Here is a 27326-nt window from a genome sequence, read left to right on the forward strand (position 1 = left end):
CACATACAGTCTACATTCCCTATCTCATTCAAGGAACTAGACCGAACCCACTGCGCATTCTGCTGTGAGCGGCCAGGTATAAACACACGGACAGTACACTTCGGTCAGTATTGCAAGAATGTATAATTATTTATACGTTCGCTTGGATTTCCGCTTCACGCATTGACAATCATAACATCCAATTTAAAGAAAGAAATGTAAAATACGGCTTTCAGTAACTTCTCAATAAATATTTATAATGGAAATGACGACTTCTGATGACAGAAAGTGATGTTGCCAGATCCACCTTGCGGTAGAATTGGAATTATCTGCAACCATCGCGTGCAGCCATTTATCGGCGCAGTTTGTTACCAAGATAATCACTCACCACCCCTAAGGGAGAGGGTTGACATAGCGGTAAGGATTTGAACTCGTGTTCCTATAAGNTACGGCCATAAATAACCCGCATACAGATAGACTTGAAAGGATTCTGACGATGGTGTATACTGTACTTTTTTTGGCTTATTTTGGACTTCACCCATCGTCTGGTATGTAAAAGACAAAGACCACGACGTTTCGGAGACCGGATCTGTCTCCGTCTTNAAGGATAAACCTACTCAGTTGGGCCCGTTAGAAACAGCTAGTCTCAATCACTGGACGAAGTCCAAAATAAGCCAAAAAAAAAGTACAATTCACATACAGTCTACATTCCCTATCTCATTCAAGGAACTAGACCGAACCCACTGCGCATTCTGCTGTGAGCGGCCAGGTATAAACACACGGACAGTACACTTCGGTCAGTATTGCAAGAATGTATAATTATTTATACGTTCGCTTGGATTTCCGCTTCACGCATTGACAATCATAACATCCAATTTAAAGAAAGAAATGTAAAATACGGCTTTCAGTAACTTCTCAATAAATATTTATAATGGAAATGACGACTTCTGATGACAGAAAGTGATGTTGCCAGATCCACCTTGCGGTAGAATTGGAATTATCTGCAACCATCGCGTGCAGCCATTTATCGGCGCAGTTTGTTACCAAGATAATCACTCACCACCCCTAAGGGAGAGGGTTGACATAGCGGTAAGGATTTGAACTCGTGTTCCTATAAGCTTCACGACTCGAATCTCGACAGAAGCACTGGCCGCCATCCCAACTGAATCCTTTCGTAGTTTTTCTCAGTCCCTCTAGGCAAATGCGTGTACAATGTTTAGATTAGGCAATGACTACTTTTCCAAATCGTTTCCAATTCAAAATTCATCAATCGTCCTACCATTCGACGCTATATATTTGGGTTACAAACAATAAAAAATTTGTGGATTTAGTCCGCAAGCGAACTATATCGACCGAGCGACCGCCGCTTGTTGGCGAAGTTAGTACCAACTTTAGCGGATAGAGAGTGTCGCAACGAATCCCCACGGACGTTAATATCGGTTTTCTAGACCGGAGCCGCTATTTCCTTGAAACAGCTCCTCAATTATCCTCATGAGGATGAGTGGACCACGTTCCAGACCCACTACTTCTCAGAAAATCTGGTAGCGCCGGGAATCGAACACGGGACCTCTGGATCTGTAGCCAGGAACTCTGACCACTAGACCACAGAGGCGGTCTATAATTTGGTTACGTGTATCTGAAATGTAGGTCCATAATTGACGATGTATCTGAAATGTGGCATTTGGCTTATTCTGGGGGTCTCAGCTAGCGAACAGCGAAGCTGCAATTGCTGCAGGCAGATGCACTGAAGACGAAGATGGGCGATGATAGGAACCTTGCCACAGTCACGATTCCTTGTGTCATGCTGAAAACACAATCGATTTGAAGAATACACAGCATTTTATGCTATTGTAAAGCTCTCCCACGGCGCAATACTGTCCCTGAGTCTTTAATGCAGGCCGTTCTCGACTTACGACTCTAATATCGTCCTGAAAATCGCATTTCAAATCGATTTATCGTATATGGAGTATCGATTTTCCATAGACTTCCATGTTGGAAACAGATATATGTTAAAGAACCTTCCAAAAAATATGCTATCTAGCCTTTTTTAGGCCATAAATGGATTGTTTTGAGACCAAATAAGTATTATAAGTTGTAAAAATAAAGAAAATATAAAGTTATCAATTTTAATTAAGTCAGGGTTTATCGTAATTCGGGAACAGTCTTTCACATGGAACTACCAATCGTTCAGCTTCTCAAAAAAAAAAAAAACCTTCCCGTCTTCTATATAACTCGAAGGCTCATTATCGCGTTCTCAAGACAGTAACTGGCCCGCCATCTTAAGAAAAACTAAATGAGTCCACAATCTCCCCTTCACCCAGTTTCATTAACTACCTTCATGAGGTGGGGTGCTCTCTGAGAAGCCAACTGTTGCTCAAATTCCCAGCATTTTATGAAACCCGAAGGTTCACTGCAGTGTCCACAAGAGTCCGCCACGGATCTATAGCCTGAGCCACACGAATCCAATCCACACCTTAAGATCCGTATTAATATTAATCTTTCATCTACACCTACGTCCGCATCATAGCTCAGGAGGTTAGTCGCTGGCTTCCCAACGCAAAGGCCTGGGTTGGAGCCCGTGTCTGGTCATGTGGGATTTGTGGTAGACAAAGAGGCACTGGGGCAGGTTTTCTCCAAGTACATCGGTTTCCCCTGCCAATTCACATTCCACAGATTGTTCCACAGTCATCATCATCTATCATCCGAGGCTGGTACAACAGGCCAGTAGTGGCCGCAGTACCGAATGGGTTCTCACTCACTTACTTATGGAGCTGAGCCTTTCTTGAGAAGAAGCCAAATCTGCAGCTACTCAAGAATTTCCCAGCATTTTATGGAACCCGAAGGTTCATTACCGTGTTCACAAGAGCCCTCCACTGGTCCCGATCATGAGCCAGGTCAATCCAATCCATACCATCCCATCCTATCTAAGATCAATTTTAATACTGTCCACCCACCTACGCCTTGGTCTTTCCAGTGGCTCTCTCCTTCTGGCTTTCCCACCAATATCATATATGCATTCTTTTGCCCCATTCGTACTACATGCTATGTCCACCTCGTCCGTATTAAAAGAAAGTTACGTGTTTCGGCTAGACGATACATAATGTAATTTGTTATATAGTAGCTCAGGCTGTTACACCTGAGATTCATGTTGCATGAAATGAGGCTAAAGCAGGATTCTCAGCAAATTCCTTACGTTCTTCCCCTTATTAATTCCATTCCACCATTGCTCCATAATTATCTATCGTCGAACCTGAGGCATGAGACAGCCCTGATCACGCAGCACACTATCACAACCTCAGGCTTTCAGTTTGGGGCTTCATCTCTGACCCAGCACTAGGCTGCGTACAGAGTAGGAAAATCAGTATCGAAGAGCATAATCTTCTGAGGATGTGCGACAGAAGTTTACAGAAGTTGCGGAAGGGAACTCACTGTCCTCATATTTAGGGCCAGTGATCCAGGCAAGTAAACAGCAAGCACAGCTAATTACTCTCCGACACTGTAGATGGAGGCAGTACGTTCCTCCGAAATGTTACATGCCGTAACTTGATAACAGAAGTCTTCACAGTCAGTGCTGTGTGAACCCCCGGCAAAAATCAGATGAAGCCACTTTCTTTATTGGGATATGACAGCGGGCCACTAGTTGCACATCTCTGAAACAGCAGGCAGGCCCAGCATGCGCGTGACCTTTCATAAGCGGCGTGTTGCAGTATCACGACCGTGATGTGGGCTCCTGCTTCCTGTTCACTACTGTACCACTGTCTGACCCACAAAAGTTCTGCGTGTGTATACTGCAGTCACGGCAACATGTCCCATGGGTGGTGGGGAATGGAAGTACTGCACGCTTCTTTCTTCCTGCCTATTATTCCCCTCCAGTCTCTCCTCTGGCCTACGTCAACAGACCCAAAACACTTGTCGCTGTGCTTTAAACCGCGAAATAAAATATTTCTCTGAAGATTGCAGTCATCCGAGATGACGTCATAGGCAGTGGGTTCACATCCCAGTGACGACATGGATAACCTTGAATCTCGCACAGACTTTTCTCATGACCACGAACACACCGGCTCTGGGGCCACCCATCCTTCCAACCAAGAGGTACACAGATAAACACCCTGAATAGTGCTGAGGGTAAGAACGCGTGAAGCTCCGTCCTCCAATACGCCTTCATGGCGAACAGGGTAAGTACAGGGACAATTTAAGCGTTTTATCTCAATCAAAAAATATCTATATATCCGGATAACTGGTGTCGAAGCCGAGACTCAGTAAAAGTAAAGCTGAGGCCGCGCCATAGCTCAAGCGGTTAGTCGCTGGCTTCCCACCGCGGCGGCCCGGATTCGATCCCTGGTCTGGTCAAGTGAGATTTGTGGTGGACAAAGTGGCACTGGGGCAGGTTTTCTCCGAGTATTTAGGTTTCCCCTGCCGATCTTCATTCAACCAAATTCTCCATCATCATAATCACCCGGGGCAGGTACAATAGGCCAATCAGTGGCCGATGTGCCGAGTGGACCCAGCTGGACTTCCCCCCCCCCCATATGCGAATTAAAAAGACAAAGCTGTCTCTGTGCATAGTTAAACAATTCGCCATAAGGACTTAAGATGGAGATGAGGTATAATTGCACATATTCTAAACATCGGCATTAGTTGGAGGTGAGTGGTCAGCTTCGCGCCCCAGTTATTTAACCTCGTGGAAGTATCCCCCTATATCCATTGGATGAGCCCCAGAGCCGGTCTGGACGCTGTAGAGAATAATATCTTCCCCCAGCTGAAATCGAACCCCGATTCCTCGGTCGTGCAGACCGCAATCTTATCAGTAAATTAGGCCGTTTTTTTTATTGCTAGTGGGGTGGGACTAAGTCCCTTGTACTGCGGCCACTTCTGGCCTACTGTACCAGCCCCAGATGATAGGTGAGGGTGATTGTGGAGCAATTGGTGCACTGACGATTGGCAGGGGAAACCGAAGTACTCGGATAATACCTGCCCCAGTGCCACTTTATCCACCACAAATCCCACTTGACCAGACCCGGGATCGGAAAGCCAGCGACTAACCGCTTACACTATGGCGCGGCCTACATTAAGGCTATACTCCGAAACGCTACACAGTTTTGCGTGACTTTTGATGGGGCAAAAACCCCCTTAGGATGGGCATATCTTCCGTCCATAGGATCCCACCAAAAGTGTAACAGATTCACACTTTCAGAATTAATTTCAATCGCTACTGGTCTTACAGAACACTCCTAGACAGGTAAAGACTAATATTGCCCAAGACAGCATCTGAATGTTATGACGTCAGCATACATCCGGTTCCATGAAAACATGACGCAGATTTATATCCTTTTATTTTGCTTAGAAAGACAAATGCGAAACTAGAGATTTTCATACGTTGCGCTGTAGTTAACAATAAATATATTTCATGCAATGTCAAACATAGGTCGCACGGGCCTAGAAACGCCTTGGCAGCTTCGGTTCATGTGCAAGTCTTCCTGTGCATGGAATAATTGAAGTTTGTTTAACATGAAACTGTCTCTGTACCTTGTCGTGTTCACAGTGCACGACAACATGCAGTCAGACAAATAGGAAAGTCGCAAGCGAAAGAAGGTAAGTGATTTCACTCTGAGGCCAAGGAGTAAACGAAGATTCTCTGAGATGTTCACTCTGAGATCAAGATGTACGTGAAGCTTCATTCTGAGATCAAAGTGCTGAGAAGTTTCATTCTGCGATCAAGGGATGTGCGAAGTTTCTCTGAGATCTTCATTCTGAAATCAAGAGGTATGTGAAGTTTCTCTGAGATCTTCAGTCTCAGATCAAGGTGTTTGTGGAGTTTCACTCTCAGATTAAGGGTATGTGAAGTTTCACTCTCAGATCAAGGGGTATGTGAAGTTTCACTCTCAAATCAGGGGGTACGAGAAGTTTCTCTGAGATTTCTTTCTGAAGTCAAGGGGTATGTGAAGTTTCTCTGAGATCTTCATTCTGAAATCAAGAGGTACGTGAAGTTTCTCTGAGATCTTCAGTCTCAGATCAAGGAGTTTGTGGAGTATCACTCTCAGATCAAGGGGTATGTGAAGTTTCACTCTCAGATCAAGGGGTACGTGAAGTTTCTTTCTGAGATCAAGGGGTATATGAAGTTTCGCTCTGAGGTCAAGCGGTACGTGAAGTTTCACTCTGAGGTCAAGCGGTACGTGAAGTTTCCCTCTAAGATCAAGAGGTGCGTGAAGTTTCACTCTGAGATCAAGAGGCACGTGAAATTTCACTCTGAGATCAAGAGGTATGTGAAATTTCACTCTGAGATAAAAGAGGTGCGTGAAATTTCACTCTGAGATAAAGAGGTATGTGAAAATGCTTCCTGAAAATACGGGTTATGTCCACCAAAAGGGGTTCAAACACGCTGTCTGAAGGATAGATGGAGAAAGTAATATCCTCCAAAGACGAGAAGGCGAGGCAATCAATCCCGCCCGCACGTACTGTGCAAACTGAAAACATCAGTACGATTTCCGGGAAATGTTACCATTATCAGAAGGTATTACTCCAAAACTCAGTATCACTAAATGAACAGTAACATAAATGATCAATGTCACCCAGGGCTATTCGTCATTTTCCTTGCCTTCTTTTCGCTGGAGGCCAGTAAACCGTAGAGCGAACCCGAATATAAAAGAGCTAACTGTTTTATTTGTACAATGAACAGTGATTGACTTGATAGTGTCCAGTTAGTACGGCGTCCGCTTAGCCCCAGTGACCACGTAACATTGCAACGCTGCTCCATGTACGAGCTCCAGCTTCATGCCGCAGTTCTGACAGGTGTTTTCTTCCACTGTTCGGAAAATATCAACAATGGCTTAGGGCAAGAATGGTTTATGTCAAGTTTAGAAGGCATGAACATCTCAGTTTGATCAACAAATTTAACTACACGTCTTACGATTTAACGGTAGTTTTCTGTTCGTGTTGCCTCTGCCCTTGGGACACTGTATCGTGTGTATGTGAGAAGTGTTGCCGACATTTCGAAAGTACATGCTGCATCCATCTTCAGGGTCGAAATGGGAAGGGCGGTCGAGTGTCCGTGTACAGATAGATTTCGGTCCAACAGACCCATGGGGGAAGAACAGAGGCTTGTGCCCAATCCGGGGACTTCTCTATAGACCTGGATCTGGAACCAGTCCCTACCCTTCCTCCATAGGTCTGCTCGACAAATACCTGCATATACATGAACACTCACTCACCCTAGTCACATCGTCCCTGAAGACGGAAGCAGTATGTACCTCCAAGCGTCGGAAACACTGTCCACACTCACACGGCACAAAAATCGAAGAGAAAAATCTATCAGTAATTTTATTTTCCACTGAAACTCAGTATCTATGTTCTCACTTCTTGTGTAGCTATACAAACGTAAAGTTATCCGTGTACTTAATTAAGCATCACAGAGTGAAGACGTATGGAGGGTTAATGTATACCTCCCAGCATTCTTAATCTCGATACTAGATGGAGGTCAGCAATAAGCTACACGCCCTAACCGATTTACCCCCCGGGGAAGAGCCCCCGGTATCCATTGGATAGGAGACTGGACGGGTCCCAGAACCGGTCCGCAGGCGGTTCAGAAAAGAGAAATATCTCCTCCCCGCTTCGAATCTAACCTCAATTCATCCGTCGGCCAGCCCGCAGCTTAGACACTGACTGAACTATATAGGAAAATAATCGCCATTTATTCGCAGAATCACACTAAACAATTAAAAACACTCTGTGGCTAAAATTCAATTACATTAAATGTTAATGCATGTGATGAGGATTGTAAACTTTAAGCTTTAAAACCCTTTAATGAGGAGTGATCACTATACGCACCGCTTTCTATAAAATGATTCCCAATATTGCCTACACAGTTTACGCGTTAAGCGTGATTCTCAGAATAACGACAGACATTATTTCCTGAAACCGCACTGACCGCTTACAACCTGCAAAGGAGAAGAGGTGTATTTCCAGTGAGGTACGAATTTTAAGCGTTAATTAGAGTAAATTCGTTCTTTCGTAATGCTAGACAAAAGAAAAATCAATTCGAATGCAGTCTTGCCAGCATAAACATCTCAACTCTTTCCTCTGCTAACAGCAACGTCCACTTCCTATTGCTTTACCCTCTATCAAACAAACAAATTTGACATACAAATCCACCGAGAAACAACCTCTGATGACAAGAATTTACCACTTGTTACAATACCTCCCCTCTGTTTCCTGCAAACGTTGACGTAACCCAGTAAACTGCAGGTGCGATGTACACTTGTACGAACATAATACACTTAGCAAAACAAAGCATCAGAACACTTCGCACACTATTCATAGCACGGTACATATACCACACACCAGTTATGGATCCGGCTGAATGCACACGCGTGTGCGTTTACACTAGTTTTTCCTTATCACAGATGGAAACATGGCTCTATTGAAACTAATACAACGGTAAAGTTGTTCCTCTGCTTAATTAATCACCACGCCGTGAAGACGTATGGGGGAGTGGAAATACACATCCACCCCAATCTTAACCTCGGCACTCTGTAGAGGTCAGCTTCACGCGCCGGCCGCTTTATCCCCGGGCAAAGAGCACCTGGTGCCCATTGGAGGTTGTGTAGGCCCCAGAGCCGGTCTGGATAAAGTGGAGAAAATTCTTGACTCTACAAGGACTCGAATTCCGACCCCTCGGTCGTCCAGCCCGTAGCCAGTCGTTATACTGACGGTTCCCCTGCAGGATATGGATAAAAAAACTCTCTTGCCCCTGCCAGAAATTGAACCCCGACCCCTCGGTCGTCCAGTCCACAGTCATTCGCTATACCGACTGAGCTATCCCGGTTCCCTAATAAAATGGCGGTTTAAAAATCAAATGGAAAATCTGCAGTTCATATCTGTGGCTAGGGTTTCCACAGACCATCCTACCACTTACTGTCCCTTACACATTACAGCCCTGAATATTTCACTGAATAGGCACAGAGAGACCTTCATAAGTTCTGGGAAGACTGCTCCTACTTTGGTTACGATATATAAGGCCAAACGATGTCTAATTCCAGAATACAGCGATGTCCAACTTAAAACGTTTGTTTGCCTGTCTAAAATACTGTGGTAATAATACGAACCACCTCCTTTATCATTTAGAAAGAATCTACATCCTATCCACACAGTGTATGTGTGTGTTCCGTATGGTTCTCACAATAAACAGCGGCTGTTTCCCTAAACAGCATTAACCGGTTGGGCTCTGTAGCGGAGACGTAATGTGTTTCCTGTGAGGTAAGAATTGAATTATTATGTATTCTGCCCACACAGTGTATCTGTGTGTTCCGTGTGATTCTCACAATAAACAGCGACTGTTTCCCTAAACAGCATTAACCGGCTGGGCTCTGTAGCGGAGACATAATGTGTTTCCTGTGAGGTACGGACTGAATTGCTATATATTCTGCCCACACAGTGTAGCTGTGTGTTCTGTATGGTTCTCACAGTAAACAGCGACTGTTTCCCTAAACAGCATTAACCGGTTGGCTCTGTAGCGGAGACGTAATGTGTTTCCTGTGAGGTAACAATTGAATTGCTATATATTCTGCCCACGCAGTGTATCTGTGTGTTCCGTGTGATTCTCACAATAAACAGCGACTGTTTCCCTAAACAGCATTAACCGGCTGGGCTCTGTAGCGGAGACATAATGTGTTTCCTGTGAGGTACGGACTGAATTGCTATATATTCTGCCCACACAGTGTAGCTGTGTGTTCTGTATGGTTCTCACAGTAAACAGCGACTGTTTCCCTAAACAGCATTAACCGGTTGGGCTTTGTAGCGGAGGCGTAATGTGTTTTCTTCGACGTACGAACTGAATTCTTAAACATGTCTATAATATGGAGACGAATTCTAGACTCCAGTGGCTTCACAATTCTCAGTTCTTAGAACCTTCTTCCACTGTCCATCGAATGTTTAATTGCGCTTCATATATCACATAAGTGTGACAGTTAATTACTGTGTTTATTGTTCACTTGTACGGAAACGTTTCAAGGTATCAGTTCCCTCCTTTCTGAGGCCATAACGACCGATTTGTGTACCTTCTTTACATAAAATGTATAAACTGAATGGATAATTGCGAGAGACCCCTCTTTATCCATCTAGATGTTCCAACTCCGAAATTACTCGAATTTCGATGAAATTTGATACAATACCAAATAGGCTACCACGGTTGCCAAAACAGGCTGTAAGTGGAAAACCAAGGTAAACACGAGATTGATGTAATAGTTCCAGTTCTGTACATACATACTTAACCTCGGTACTAGATGGAGGTGAGTGGTTAGTTTCACGTTGCGGCCACATTACACCAGACAAAAGAGTGAGTCCCAGGTATTGAATGCACAGGGGGTTGGGTGGATCCCTGTACCGTCTGGACTCTGTGGAAAAGGGTAAATTCTCTTGCCCCTGCACGGAACTGAACCCCAATTTCACATCGGTCCGGTGCGTATCCTGCTGAGAACCAACTAAACTATCCAAAGGCGAGCCCATCTTCAGAAGCTGACAGTCGCTCAGCCACTCAAGAAATTCCCAACGGAAGCCGAAGGTTTATTTCTGTATTCACAGGAACACTATTCTCTGTATGAGCCAGATGAATCCAGTTCATACCAAGCCACCCCATTTTCTAAGATCTATTTTAATATTATTTTCCCATTTAGGGACCGCCTCTGTGGTCTATTGGTCAGAGTTCCTGGCTACAGATCAAAAGGTCCCGGGTTCAATTACCAGCGCTACCAGATTTTCTGAGAAGTCGTGGGTCTGGAACGGGATCCACTCAGCCTGTGAGGATAATTGAGGAGCTATTTCAAGGAAATAGCGGCTCCGGTCTAGAAAACCGATATTAACGTCCGTAGGGATTCGTTACCCTTACCACGCGACACTCTCTATCCGCTAAAGTTTGCAGTAACTTCGCCAACAAGCGGCGGTCGCTCGGTCGGCATAGTTCGCTTGCGGACTACAGGCCACGGAGTTTTTGTTTTCACCCATGTAGGCCTAGGTTTTCTTAGCGTCTTCTATCTTTCTGTATTTTTCCACTAAAACCCTGTATGTAATCCCCTCCTCTCACATGCATGCTACATGCCCCTCCTATCTCGTCCCCTTGACTTGACAACAGCTGATGCAAACAAACGCCAGTTTAACCACAAAGTTACCACCTGTTGGCGATTGGAATCTTAACAATATTGTAAGTAATTACGTTTAAGAACCTCATTTTCTTTTGGGGCACCTATATATTAGTTCTAAGCCTGTGGCACGCAGTCCACCCAGAGCTCAGCAAAATCGTCCTTACCGTCCATCTTGTTGTCGAGACTGAGCGGCGAGTCCGGAATGGAGTCGCCATCAGAAGTGAGGCTGTATGAGTGTTCCGACTTGATGGGAGCTGTGCCCAGCGCTGCGTCCGTCATGAGACGGTCGTGAAGGATGACCTGTGGCTTCACGTCCAGGATTGTTGCGGTCCATTCAAGGTCTGGATCTGTGGCCATTTTGAATGCCTCCGAGATGGCCTGAAAGACACAACAAAGGTTGTTAGCAGCGGAAGTGTTACAGTGCAGCGGGCACTCGGGCAAAGGAGTCACAGTCATATAAGTACATGCCTTCCGGTTGCGTTGTATAGGAAACTCTCAGTAGAATCTCACAGAACCAGCGATTTTAGAGGGCGGTGCAAAAGGGGCGTCGGCCCCTTAATAACAGACATTATAACTTAACGCAGTACAAAAATCTTGAAGGATACTGTGTTTGAAGAATGCTGTCTTCTGGGATGTGCCGCCGTGTAGATATTGTGTAACCCGACGTTTCGGGGGAACGTATCGCCTCCACCTTCAGGGTATAAATATCGGCGAGCGAGGAACCTGAATATGGAAGCGATACGTTCCTCCGAAACGTCGGTTTAAACAATTATCTACAGGGAGCCAAATCCCAGAAGACGGCATTCTTCATAAACACCGCCGTGAAAACAAGTCTAAGGTATTATTTTTTTTCTCATTGGGGGGTGAGACTGGGGTATTGTACCAGGCCCGGATGACAGATGATGAGTGTGGAGCAATTAGAGGAATGAAAATTAGCAGGGAAACCGAAGTATTTTGAGAAAACCTGCCCAGGGACACTTTGTGCAGCACAAATCCCACATGACCTGGTCCGGGCTCGAACCCGGGCCGCCGCGGTGGGAAGCCGGCGACTCTGAGCTATGGCACGACCGGAGGATACTATACTTTGGGATGTGAAGCCGTACCGTCCGGTAGAAATTCACCAGTGTAAATCTTTCAGGACTACAAGGTGATCACATCCCATAAGACCATTATCTTCACGTCACTCTTTGTTGCGAAAACTAACGGTAGAAATGTTGGTTCAAACTGTAAAGTTTACCGGCCAGAACATCATCAGATCTTAAGATTTCTCGCAGTTTTCCACAGCCCCACAAGGAAAATGCCTATTTAGTGCTCTGAATACACCATGATCGAACGCTTCCTTCTCAAATCCCTTCCAAATCATGGGGTCATCCTAAAGTCCATCCACACGAACCAGGGCACTTCATATCTTGCGTCAGTAACTTCATCCTGTGTAAGTATGTTCAAATTTAGTGACTTTCTAATGATGACGTAACGGTCTACGTCACTAACGATGACGCCCCCTCGTTTCTATAGTAGACGGTCTATACCATTCGATGCTTTACAGCCCAGACATAGAGTATCGTATGCGCAAATGCGTGCGCCTATGGCCAACAGCAAACAAGCAAGTGGCGCCTCTATCGACGTTCTCCAGAACTCGTTGCAACTGAAGGGACAGGGCGTTACATCACAACACCCGCAGCCAAAAAGGGAACACGCATCACGAGACACGATACACACGGCATATAAGAGGAACGACTCCCATAGTGGAGGAACCATGCGCGGGTTTTGAATTGGGACAGATAAGATGAATATCTTAACAAGATTTTAGTATACAAAAAATTAATTATAACTGACGAATATTTTAAAATACTTTTTAAATAATTTTACATTGACATAATGGCATGCAATGCAATAGATTAGTGTAAATGGAGCACCTGATGATGGCACTATGGTGCCGAAACATGTTGTGAAGTGACAGGTACAAGTGGATGCACTGCAAGACGGACACTGTATATGTATATATATATATATCATGGTAGGAAAGCAAACGAGTGAGAACTTCAAACCAATTATACAAGTTATTGTTAAATACTTTTCCTCAAATATTAACTTTTGCTGAAAACTGTACTTCATAATCGCTTATATTACATGGGCTACGTTGATTTTATTCTCAGAATAAACTGTGGTAATGCATTATTTCTATAAGCATAACAAGAACACGCTCAAGGTGGGGATTACCCGTTACTGCAGGACATACTAGAACTCGACGGCCTTCGGAATAGACTTGCAAACCATTTCAGATACGATTCACTACATGGGAAAAAAAAAGACAGTCGACGCTTATTTTTGAATACTAACACATGTATGTTCCTGGTATAGTTAGGAAATATAACGTCATATAAATTAAAATATGCTAAGTGGTTTCGTAATTCAAAAAGCCTGTAACTTAGTCACTATGCTGGCAAAGCTAATCTAACCCAGTTTTTCGATAGTAACAGATTAAATTTGGAATGTTAGGTCACCTGCGAAGGATCGGCCGTTATATAATTCTAACTGGGTTTTCCTGCAACGCTGTTTATCGCTGTATCTTGTTTATCCGGCACAGTAGACACGCACGCACACGCCGAGAAACAGGCATTGCTTTCCTTCCCGAAACTAAACAAATCAGCTCATAGAGGCCGTTCCCGACTGATGTACGACATTAACACATCGAAATCGACATCGTTTATTCGACCCCAGACATAAAATATTGGTGATTTTTTAGTGATCTGATGCTACCTTCTTGTGCCTATATCCGATCAATGTTTCAGTAGCATAACACGATTCGTCCGCGCTGTCGTCGCCATATCAAATGCTTCCAATCTGTGTTAACAAATATTATTAATATATTTATTGTTTTAATTAATAGTTTGCCAACTTATTCAAATTATTTGCGTAAAATAAATTCAAAATATTGTAACGTGTTTATCCCACTTCTGACACCAGTGTAACGTGTTGGGTTACTGAAGACGCCGTTCAGATTGTTAATTGGTTTATTTAATAACCTACAAGTCGTAACTACAATTAATTATAACACTGTTGCGGGGTTTCACACTTTATAAACCTATTCGCAATAATCTCTTCACTCTGTCCTCAAGAGTCTTCACGTATTCACAGTACGGGAGCTATACAAGTGTCACTCTATTACACACTCCCAATTACCTTCTCAGTTATCACAAACTATCAGTGATTATCACAAGAGTCCGGTTCTTCTCTCCGCGACTGCTGCTATACTCCAACTGTGTCACTCCTGATCACACAATGACTCTCGCTTATTGATCAGCCGGCTTTTATTCCGTTCGCTGTTGCCTATTTCCCGTGCCACGTCACAGTAGCAAGCGGTTCCACGTCAGAGCGGGAAGCTGTGCCACGTCACAGTGCGGGGGGGGGGGCGGAGCGCTGACTCATCTGCTTTGTCACCGTGGCCAGAGCTGCTACGTCAACGGTGGGGAAGGAGGGGGGTGTCCTCCATTGCGCAACACGTCAGACTATGTTAAAATACATGCATAATTAATAAAATAAACTTCTGTAGAGATTTACGACATCTGCTGTCAGAAACTATTTCGACTTTTTATGCGGTCACGTTTCACAGTCGATAAAAAAGGATAACGTAATGAGGTCCCACAGCCGCCGAAGTACATCAGTAGTTTAATGGATATAACTGTTCATACTAATAGAGGGTGCTAGCAGCCAAAAGCTGACACGTGTCTCAATGTATAATATCTAATCTCACGTATGGAAAATTGACATTCGACTTATGATGATATGGTCTACAATGTTTTGTGTTGTAATCTGTACCTTGTGACGGGCGGAATTGACGCGAACATCTTGCGGAATCGGCTACATTTGTGGAATTTGGTTCGTGTCATAGCTACAAGGATGTGCAGCCACGAACACTCCCGGGATGCACCGATACAAGACGGAGATTTGAGGAATTATTAAGAGTATCGTCTGGAACACGACGTCGTGTAGAATAGTAGAAGGTTACTGACGGTTCGGAGTTACGTGCTGCCTCCATCTTCAGGGTTCAATAATAACATGAACCACTTTCCTCTTTCAAAAAGTCGGCTCACTTCTATCGCACTACACGGCGCTACATCCCAGAAGGTAGCGCACTTCTTATTTCATTAATATTTATATTCATATGATTCTCCCATCTATGTCCAGGTCACCCAAATTGTGTCTTCCTCTCAGGCTTTCCTAAACTAAAATTTTCTATGAATATCATATCGGCCTCAGATCCCTATAATAATATTTTGTGAGTACAACTTACAGAAATACCATTTACGAGATTGTTTTCTAGAATGACACCGTTTAGTCTGATCAATTATTGCCGAGCAGCTTGCTGCCTCCATCTTCAGGGTATAAAAGGGACGCAGTACGTTCCACCAAAACGCGCATTAGAATGTACCACACTGTACGGTGTCACATCACTAAATTTGTAATCACTGCTCTAACGGACACGCCATAGCTTAGGCGGATAGTAGCCGGCTTCCCACAGCGGCGGCCCGGGGTTCGATCCAAAGTCAGGTCATATGCTAGAGTTGTGGTGGACAAAGTGGCAAACACTTATGTTTCCCTACCAGTTTTCATCCCACCAACTGCTACACATTCATCAATAATCCTATCATCGACGTTAGATAGTTTATATATCGACAGCATCGTTAAAGAAGCAACTAAAAGACCGAGAGAACCTCCCTGTAACATTGCTATCAATAGCTAGACTATATAGCGTCAAATGGATGAATTAAAAAGATCTGGAAGAACACGATCGTGACCTAACCGAGGCATACTCCGGTATATGCCTGGAAAGACTAAGGAAAACCACGAAAAAAACTCAGTGTCCCGGTAGGTAATCGAACCGAGAATCACAGGAATATACTCCAGAGCAATGTCAGCCTGCCAGGTGGATTATGTAATTGTCTCGATCCTATTCTGGCTGTCCTTCGCACTAAATGTCAAATGGACAGCCCTCATTTTAAAATCAATAGGTCAAGAATCTCTCCCCCACGCGCCGTGGTACCGTGAGCCGACCAACAAGTATCTCCTTGCCCAGGCGCGGAGTGTATTGACCTGTTCTACTGGACAAATGCCACAATTATGGATTCCTGTCGAACGTGTTAATTTCCACACTGGTGAACCGATCTTCTTTATGTTATATGATATTCTAAAGTTTGTCGGGTAGAAGGGGGAACTATTGCAAGTTGTTTGCAAGGCCTTGGCTCCATTCCTTTTCAGTGATCCTTGCAAGAATTGCAAAGTAACAGCATGCAGGTGCCCCTTGGCGAGAGCGACAGAGAGTAACATGAAGATGGAAGATGATGTTTTGCTGAAAGAATCATGGAGGCCCCACAATGTCCTCCCTGAAGGAACGAAGGAAGTAACCGTCAAAGGACACGCCCTGATTTCGAGGCTGTGTACATAAACTTGGCCTTTACCCAAAGTCCTATGGAAACAAACCCTTTCCAGGGACTTGGACAAAAGCCCATTTCGGGGTTCTTAAACTTTATTTCTCAATATACTGTAACGTGTCAAAGTGTCACAGTGCGGGGGGGGAGGGCGGAGCGCTGACTCACACTCCACGTCACCAAGGCCAGAGCTGCCACGCCACCGCTCGCGGGGTGGTCCTCCATTGCACAACATGTCACAATACTGTTTCTCCCTCAACTTTACTCCACTATAACCTTTCCCTTAAGCTTGGCATTCAGGTTAATTTTTATGTTTATTTCCCTCTCTATTTTAATTTCTATTTTATTTAATTTGTTATCACTAATGTTATATTTTAGCGTCCTGTTGCACTGATTTAAGTTCATGATTTGTTTAATCCGTCTTGCAGTGCGTACACTTATCTATCTTCTTCTCTCACTCTCACTACATGTTTCGGCATAAAAATGCCATCTTCAGGTGCTACTCAATTCACGTCAAACTAGTACATTGTATGCCTTGTCTTCACTTTAAAATAACTAAAATATATGTCCATCATATATATTGACAAATGTCAATCGTAAAAATATTAAAACTGTTCAGGATTCCCGATCGCTACGTCGTATCTTATTACGCCAGTCATGCTCATCCTACTCTGTTGGAGCTCTTCTTCCCTATCGTGTGTATTGTGTTTCTGTTGCGTCTTGTTCTCGCGACTGCGTGCGTTATGCTGTTGGGTCTGCTGGGTATGTGTGACTGGCGTAATAAGATACGACGTAGCGATCGGGAATCCTGAACAGTTTCAATATTTTTACGATTGACATTTGTCAATATATATGATGGACATATATTTTAGTTATTTTAAAGTGAAGGCAAGGCATACAATGTACTAGTTTGTTATCACTAATTCACATTTTTATTTTATTCATCTGTTGTAATTTTTTTCTATTTTGTTCTCTCTTCACTTCCTCACATTCTTTACAATTTATTTTCTAACCAACTTACTAACTAACTAACTAACTAACTAACTAACTAACTAACTCCATGGAGCTAAGTCCTTGAAAAGCCAAAAGTCGCTCACTACTCAAGAATTTCCCAACCCAAAAAATAATTACCGTATTAACTACAGCCCACCATCGATCCCTATGACGAGCCATATCAATCCAATCCATATCACCCCATCCTATTTCTCTAAGATCCATCTACGTCTAGGTTTTCTTTTGTGTTCTCTTACCTTCTGGCTCTCCCACCAAAAACCCCGTATACATCCCCAACTACTCGTGCTACATTCCCTGCCAACCTCAATGTTCTTGACATGATTACGTGTTTTATATTTTCTGGCTCTCTTCCTCTCCACTGCCATTAGTTGTCATTCACTCCACAACACCACGTTACAGAGGTTTACCCAGCGGTAACGGATGGCGCTTGGTTTGGATCTTGTGCGGGACACCGGCCATCCCCGGGTTGGCGAACTCATCTTCAGAGCCTCAAAGCTTATGTCAAAACAATACTTTGATTAAGCCACGACAGCTCCTTCCAAATTCCTTCCAATTCGACCATCATACGATTCGACACAGGCATAGAATTCAGTATTCCTACCAGACTACACGGCGTAACATACCAGACGATATGAATCTTACTTAGTCACTGTTGAAGGAACCTCAGATACTTTGGAAACAAATTTAAAACGTTAACCACTACACATTAAATATCAGTGACGACCGAAGGGTCGGAGTTCGAGTCCCGGTAGGGACAAGAATTTTCACTTCTCCACGTCGTCCAGACCGGCTCTAGGGTCCGCCCAACCTTCTATCCAATGGGTACCGGGGGTAAAGCGTCTGGTGCTGAAGCTGATCACCCAACTCCAACTAGTGCCGAGGACAAGAAAATGTGGATCTATACATCCACTCCCCCATACACCTTCATTGCGTAGTGTTTAATTACATAAGCATAAGGACAACTTTACCTTTATATGTCAATAAAAAAGCGACGTGATTTATTCCGTTTATGCTCGAACTTCTGCTTATATTTAAAAGATCATATGGGTGTGGTTAAGAATTTGGGGCTTGATGGAACGTAGTCACAGATCCACCCCCTCCCCAAAGCCTGCATTTCAATGTTGCAACAGTGAATAAGGCCACCTAGCTACAGGTCCATTTGCGGTGGCGTACACACAAGGGCAGATCCTTTATCTGCACTACACCAAGCACAGACAGACGTGGGTCAGCAACAAGTTGTCAACTGAGGCACTGGGCCCAACCTTTCTCGTACAAACTGAAGCCTGACGGCCAGGATAGGCCGTGCCGTAACTCGGGCTACCAACCACTGCCTTTCCACCACAGAGGCCTGGGTTCGATCCTGGATAGTCTGATTTGCGGTGGACAAAGTGGCATTTCTGGCAGGTTTTCTCCGAGTACATTGGTTTCCCTTCCCAGTTCTCACTCACCCGACAACTGCATATTCACTCTCGATGCTGTGTCATTATTTTTTATTGCTAGTGGGGTGAGACCGAGTCCCTTGTACTGCGGCCACTATTGTACCAGCCCCAGATGACAGGTGAGGGTGACTGGATCAATTGGTGGAATGAAGATTGGCAGAGGAAACGGAAGTACTAGGAGAAAACCTGCCCCAGCGCCACTTTGTCCACCACAAATCCCACTTGACCAGACCCGAGATCGAACCCGGGCCGCCGCGGTGGGAAGGCAGCGACTAACCGCTTCAGCTATGGCGCGGCCCTGCGAGTGTCCTTAAGTAACTCAAAATCGACCAAGATAGTTAAGTGAGGCTGTAACGCTTCTGACATCAAAACAGAAGGCGCCCGTTTCGAATCTCTGGACTGAAGTTCGTCCTGGTGTTCCTCAGTCTCTCCAGGCGAGTGTCTGGTAATGAATAAAAGTAAGGCCACGAGCGAATGTTTCATATCCCTCTCAACCAATTACTCACCAATCATTACAGCATTCGACGTTATACGGTGTCGTTAAATAAGCAACAAGACACAGTACGTACAGTAGCCTTGCTTCATTTTACATTACGGGATGCCGTATAGTCCGGTAAAGTTTACAGACATATTGAAGGAACGCATTCCATCTTCAGGGTAGAAAAACAGGCCAAGCAAGCAAGTGGTAAGTAGAGTCATTAATGGAGGCAGTACGTGTATATCCCACCCCGGAATTTCGGTAAAATTCTACCAGACCACACGGCATCCCACAACATAGTTAAGTACTATTCAGACTAACAGCTAGATGCGATATAAAGAATTGGATGTCAGGCGAGAACATAAGAAACTGAGGAATGTGGGCCCTAAAACACAGACACCCCCACCCCCTTGTAAAGAAAAAGACGTGGAAAATGCATTTAGGGACGCCATTATGGCCTCTTGGAGCTATGTACTCATGGGTCTGCCGTCCTTTGTAAACACGGGGGAAAATTTTCCCCTGTGCTTAACTAAGCACCACGTAATGCAGATTTACTGGGGGACGGGCCTGGAGGCACAGATCCACGTATTAACTTCGGCATTACATGAAGGTGAACAGCCGATTTCACCCCTCGGCCCCGGGAAAGGAACACCGTTGTGCACTAGATAGGAGGTTTGGTGGGCCTGGACCCTATGCAGAAATAGAAATTTGAACAGTAATCTCCTCTCCAAGCCTCCATCTTCCGACTCTTCCATAATGAACTTTTTTTATTGCTAGTGGGGTGGGACTAAGTCCCTTGTACTGCGGCCACTTCTGGCCTATTGTACCAGCCCCAGATGATAGGTGAGGGTGATTGTGGAGCAATTGGTGGAATGAAGATTGGCAGGGGAACCGAAGTACTCGGAGAAAACCTGCCCCAGCGCCACTTTGTCCACCACAAATCCCACTTGACCAGACCCGGGATCGAAACCGGGTCGCCGTGGTGGGAAGCCAGCGACTAACCGCTTGAGCTATGGCGCGGCCCTCCATAATGAACTTACTGTGTGTTACACATTTTTATGTACATCTCGTTCTTCTTCGTGCCGTTATTCCTTCATGGGTTTGCACCTTCCATCCCATTCCTTTTTCAATTCATTATCCATTGGCCATCCTTTCGCCCGATGCTGTGTACTCTAGCTCCTAACAGCGTCATATAATAACCTGCACCCCCGCCCAAAAAGATAATTAAAGGCCCAGTGGTTACTATACATACCACCTGCTTTAACATGCTAAAAATCTGCATTCTGCCCACACAGTGTATCTGTGTGTGTTCTGAAAATAAACAGCGATTATTTCCTTAAATAGCATTAACCGTTTGGTTGTTGTCATGGAGACGTAATATGTTTCCTGTGAGGTAAGAACTGGATTTATATATATTATTTAGAAGCAATTCAGCCAGACATTCAAAGTATAAGAGGCTTAAACTTGGAGGTAGTCAAGGTTTGACCGTTCAAGTAGCATAAGTTGTAGCATAAGTACGAGTAACATAGACACGATCTGCTTTGCAAAGCCTGTATTGACAGGACTTGTATTTAGCGCATAAGGAAGAACTTTCAATAACAAGCGATACGTACACTTGACAAGGCCAAGCATGTTCATGAGAGACAAACCCATCTTCTCGGTCAGAGAGGATGTTACATAAGGACTATTACCGCAAGGGTTCAGTTGCAAAAAAAAATCTCTGGTCGTGATCCTCAAGAGGTTTTGGCGGCAAATCGAACTGATTTGTTGTAAACCGCTAATCATAAAGTACCTCTGATTCTGACTCAGTCATTAAAAGGGCTAATATTCATGTGGGCCTCTTACGCGTAGCAGAATCACATTAGACGGCATCAGAATAAGGAATACAGCAAGACGTGATAAAGACAGAGACATGCTCACACACGCTTTGAAAGAGAAGCCACACTATACAACTCGCATGCATCTGAACATGAATATTCAATTGGATGTTTTTCTTTATTTTAATCTTACATTTTTGACAATTTCAGACCAGAGTCAGCGACCCCTAACTTATATAAAATCGCATGCTTTCTAAGACATAAATCCCTTGATTCTCTACACTGGAATCCGTTGCCGACATCGTGTGTTAAGTTCCCAGAAAATGAATACCGTCAGGGCCGTACTGTTACAATTTTGAGTGACTATCCAGTGCTTCTGGATTCGAAATTGTATTTACTGACCACTTTAACACACGACTCGTCACTACATTTAATTATATAGAGCCATCGCTGATCCCCACTCTTTACAAATCACTACAGCACACGCTAAGTCTTTTCAGTCTACTGTTTTCACCAGTACGTTTCCTGGTGACGGTTTCTAACAGTGGGGATTCTTCAACTGCACTGACCAAGTCTTGTCTGTTCCGCCAGCTGAATACTGACTAACTTCTACACTTCTCTTGGTTATCACATCTAGGCTCGGACCAAGCAGAAAACACCGTTCACTGTTGTATTCAAATCGTTTCCGTGGGAACGTGTTTCGTTCGCTATCCCAGTTCCAGATAACACAAGATCCTGTTTTAAAGTTGGTTGTTTCAAGTGAATTATCTCCTTGGAAAATGTTTAATTTCTGATTAAACTCTGTCGCACGAGGCCTTCTGCCTGTAAAGCAGCGGTGTGGCCTATTTTATTACATCTCATAACGACGGGCCTGTTGCCGAAACACGTAGTGAGATAAAAATGAAAGTAAAGTAAAAAAGGTAGAGCCATCCCTGTATCAGGCCGTGGAAGCCCATAGGGTAGCGAGACGTCGAGGCTCCCACATTTTCTAGACACTTGGCTCACAGATGGCGGTGAAATCAGCCTTACGTGCCGGCCGTCCTTTACCACCAGGAAGGTTCTTGGTACTCATTTCTGTTAGAGGCTGAGTCGACCTCAGGGCCATAGTGCGGCTGGAAGAATTAGGTAAATTGAAAAATCCGATATGATCGAGATTCGAACCCGCGACCTTCCGGCTTGCAGCATAGTACCTCAACCAACTGTGCTGCTGCGTGCCCCGAGATAATAATGAAACAATAATAATTTTTAACATAATTTGTTTGAGAACTACAGTATTTACGCATGTATAGGCCGCAGCACAATTTTCAGACAGAAATTATAGAAAAAATAATTTTCTTGGAATATTATTTCAGGAGTAGAACACCCTGTATTACTAATTATGAATATAATTTTTTTATAATGAAGTGTGATTTCGAATATTTCGAATATAAGCCGCACCCCACTTTTCCTTTTGAATTTTTGGCAAAAAATGTGCGGCCTATACATGCGTAAATACGGTACTTCCGAAACCTCGTCTGATGAGGTCTTACAAAATCGCAAGAAGCGCCTCAGAAACGAGAGTAGATGCTTGCCACTGTAGTCACAGGGCGACTAGACGTGGTTCCGTCTCTGTGAAAGCGATATATCGAAGCCGTCGTGGCAAACATCCGTCATATTTCCACCGTTACACGTTACCCGCAGGCTATGAAGACTCAGAAAGCAACTTACATTGAAGGCTATACGTATATATAAACATATATTCAGACTGTCCTAGACAATGTCAGTAAAAATATTTTCTGTTCCTCCTTATATAGCCTTTCACTGCGTCACGAATACCAAGGCAGGTCATGCAAGCCTTGGTTCACAATTCTCGTGACTCCTGTGTCTATACATTCTTCTTCCAAGGTCCTTGTACAATTTAACTCCCTCGCATAAGACAGAGAATATTTCCAAACATCAATTTTTTACTTTGAGGTCGATATATTTAGATAAATGCTAAATTTCCATTATTTCTAGACGTTGATTAGGAGGAAATTACTTACTTAATTTGTTCCTCTTATACCCTACGGTGTCGAGATTTTTTTTTATCATTTTATAGACGATATGACTCCTTGGACGAGTGATCAGCCCGAAGCTAGGCCTCTTCTACATAAACCCAGGACAACTTAAACACAGAATATTCACATACTAAACATTCATGCCTTGTGTGGGATTCGAACCCACGATCCCGGCTTCCGAGCGAGCGAAGACAGTGCATTGCCTCAGACCGTTCGGCTACCGTGACCGGCTAGGAGGAAAATAATTTACGAAAAGATTTAATTTCTTGTGTACTTTATGAAATTTCGGCCCCAAAGATATATCATCAGAGTTCTCAGAAATTTTCGTACGCATCTACCAGACTACACGTTGTCACAAGCAAGAATAATATGAGTCTTAATCTACTACCCTGAAGATGGAGGTAGCGGGCCACCTACCATAGCACACGGTCTTTACGTGTAGTTCCTTTAATGACGCTGTTATTAAGTCTGATTATACAGAGTTGAATAACTGCATAATAGTGAATAAGGGTAAGGGATTCGAGTATCTTAATTTCAGCATCCAGGCATTTGCCTGAAGGGACCGGAGAAAATCGTGTTCATATTTGCAAGGAAAACCAGGAGAAGTTCTTAATGTTGGGCCCAGTACTGATGCGTCACGACTGTTGTACTGACAAATGCAGCTGCACTGCAGACAACTCCTGACTCCTACCTCCACGTCTCAAAAGTGTTAACATAAAAAAAGAAGCATTTTGCCCACTCAGCGAATTTATGTATTTCGCATGATTGTCAAGTCAAACCAGCGATTATTTCAATGCAGAACGTGGGAGCAGATAACGCGACTTATACATCCCCAATAAACTTTAATATTTGTCAGGGCTGACCTTTGACATACAGCTTTAATGCCCATAACGTTGCCTGGTCTCCTCAAATGTTGCCCGCACTTTCAGCCACTTGTGCGAGCAGTCCTAACGAATACTCGTACATTTACTCGAAAACCAGCCCACAAATTTTCTCTCAGTCATTTCCACGTGGATTGTGTGATAGGAGGCCCATAGGGCTGTGAGACGTCGAGGCGCCCACATTTTCTAGACAGTCGGCTCACAGATGGCGGTAAGGTTGTCAGCCTTACGCACCGGCTGCCCTTTATCCCGCAGGAAGATTCCTGATTTCTGTTAGAGGCTGAGTCGACCCCAGGGCCATAGTGGGGCTGATAGGATTAGGAAATTGAAAAATCCTATGATCTCATCGGGACTCGAACCCGCGACCTTTCGGCTCGTAGAATGGTGCCTCAACCAACTACCGCGTGCTCCCGTTTCTTTCACAAACATAAAATACATGTTATTATTATTATTATTATTATTATTGTTTTATATGAAGATAAAATAATATAAATCTTTCGGCACCGACATTATTCACATCATGCCTAAAAGCCAGAATAATTGAGCCAGAGCAAACGTTCATTGCTAGGCAATGGCTTCGTAAAAACATTCGCGCGGCAACGACTAGACGAGCAACAGTTTAAGAACTGTCCTTTCTATGCAGCTCTAAAAATACAGGTATTGTTATGAAACGGTGCTTTCTGTTGCGGACAATCCGAGGCAAACGCATCTTCTCGCCAGAGAGGGCGTTACATAAGGACTATTACCGCAAGGACTCAGTTGAAAAAAAAAAAAGATCTCTGGTCGTGAGTTTCAAGGGATTTTAACGCCAAGATGAACTGATTAGCTGTAAACCGCCAACCTATTTTTGAGCTAGAATGAGAACTGAGGGAGTCTCTTGGGGCGGCACCCTTAGTCGATAGAGAAAAGAAGACACAGTGAGTCATATAGCGGTTTGTGTAGTGCAGTAACAAGTTGTGTAAGTGTACAACAAATCCGGCCATCAATCCAAAACCCGTCTATAAGTCACGCACACCCCAAAATACGTAACATTATAATAACAAGTGAAGACACTGTAATACCGACTGAAACACTGCCGTTTATAATGGTCATCTTCTGGTCCTATTCTACTTCACTCATATTCATTTTTCATTTGGTTTCTATGGAAACGACATAACGAGAAACTAACAAAAACACTGATACGTTTTGGTTAATTGTAGAAAGATACCTCATGTACAGAGTTATGAGTTGTCACGTGCTCCCTGGGGGCACTGTGGCCCTAGTTCAAAACCGCTGATTTAGATAGTTAACCTACCAACAAGCGAAAGTTGAGGTTCCGTGTGGGGGGTTGATGTTTGTGACCTAGTTAGTATAGCCGTAGTGGGCGCTCCAAGTTGCTACGTCACAATCGGTTTCAGTTCCCGACTAGAAAACGTTGCAAACGCGCGGGTAGGTCCTGGAACAAACGTGAAATACAGGCGAGATCTGCGCGGCTCCTTTCCAAAACCCATCCACGTTTTGCTTCTATTCGTGTCCCCTGTTTCGTGCACATTTTGAACGGGCTTCCAGCAATTCAGGCCATATCTTCACCTTCGCTACTGCCGCTACAGCCCTGTGTGGGCCTTGGCCTCCTCTATAGGCTCTGAAGGTCTGGTAACAGCAGATTCTAAAGGGTTCTGTCAATGTATAATATTCAGAATTACTGTGTTTTCGGACTTTGTCCATCTTGTCTATCGTCTGGTATACTAGAAACTAGTTGTAGTTCTTGTCCATCGTCTAGTATTCTAGAAACCAGTTCTAGTTCTTGTCCATTGTCCGGTATTCTACAAACCAGTTCTAGTTCTTGTCCATCGACAGGTATTCTACAAACTAGGTCTAGTTCTTGTCCATCGTCCGGTATTCTAGAAACTATACCTAGTTCTTGCCCATTGCCCGATATTCTAGAAAATAGTTCTACTTCTAGGGCTAGTTCTAGTTCTTGTCCATTTTCTAGTATTCTAGAAACTAGTTCTAGTTCTTGTTCATCGTCTGGTATTCTAGAAACTAGTTCTAGTTCTTGTCCATCGTCCGGTATTCTAGAAAATAGATCTAGACAAAGTCCGAAAACCCCGTAATTCTTAGTAGATTTTTCCGGGGTAAGTTTGTTAGCGCAAACCGGGAGGTATCAGCGACTACACTTCGTCTGATTCCCACCCTTTGACCTGTCTGGCATGCGTGGCCCTACCAGAAGCTTACCTCCCCGCCAGCATAGCTCTCCGCGTCACTGGGGCGCGCGAAATTCCTCTCCGGTCCTCGAGAAGGAAATCAGACCATGCTCGGTTGACCGAGGGATGAGTAATTCGAGAACCGCTCGTGACTTAATCGAGATATCAGCCCGGAATTTGACTGGAAGGACTAAGGACCTCAGCCAGGACAGCCGATAATCCAAGTCACGTGTCACCGTACATGCATTTCATTACTCAGCTCCTTAATATTCGAGGATCCTAGGCTTCCCAGATATCCTTTTAGAAATTGAATTCTATTGCTCAGGTACCCTGCATGAAGCTCAGTCAGTATAGTGACTGGGCTCCGGGCTGCTTAACCGACGAGTCGGGGTTAGATTCCCGGCAGGGGAAAGACTCTTTTCTCTTCTCTACAGAGCTCAGGCCGTCCCTTAGACATACTACATATATATAGTATTGTAACGTGTTTAGTTACTGAAGACGGCGTTCGGATTGTTAATTGGTTTATTTAACAACCTACAAGTATCGGCTACAATTAATTATAACAATGTTACGGGTTTCCACACTTTACAAACCCTACACCCAAATCTCTTCACACTATCACGATTCACTCTTTACAACTGAAATCGGTGACTATTACAATTCAACTCACTCTTTACTGCTCACTGCTGGCTGGATTTCAACTCAACTCGTAGGCTGTAGCCTTGAGAACTCTCTTCGGCGGCTGATACACTTTAACTGCGTCACTCCTGATCAATCACTCTTAACTCCTGATCACAAACTAACTCTCGCTTGCTGCTCAGCCGGCTTTTATTCCGTTCGCTTTTGCCTGTTGCCCGTGTCAACAGCGGCGTTGCGTGCCACGTCACAGTAGCAAGCGGTGCCTTGTCACAGCGGGAAGCTGTGCCACGTCACAGTGG

General features: G+C 44.2%; 1 protein-coding gene across 3 annotated transcripts in view; it reads right to left on the reverse strand.

The window, feature by feature from the left end:
* The window catches only part of LOC111870858 (cyclic AMP-responsive element-binding protein 3-like protein 2), a 224555-nt gene that overhangs the window by 35303 nt on the left and 161926 nt on the right, over nucleotides 1–27326 (reverse strand). For all 3 annotated transcript variants that reach the window (XM_033754019.1, XM_023863450.2, XM_023863448.2), the window contains one exon: nucleotides 11276–11489. In XM_033754019.1, coding sequence (XP_033609910.1) covers nucleotides 11276–11489 — 214 coding nt within the window. The remainder of the gene's footprint in view (nucleotides 1–11275; nucleotides 11490–27326) is intronic.

This window comes from Cryptotermes secundus, unplaced genomic scaffold (genome assembly GCF_002891405.2).
Source record: "Cryptotermes secundus unplaced genomic scaffold, Csec_1.0 scaffold632, whole genome shotgun sequence".
NCBI lineage: Eukaryota > Metazoa > Arthropoda > Insecta > Blattodea > Kalotermitidae > Cryptotermes > Cryptotermes secundus.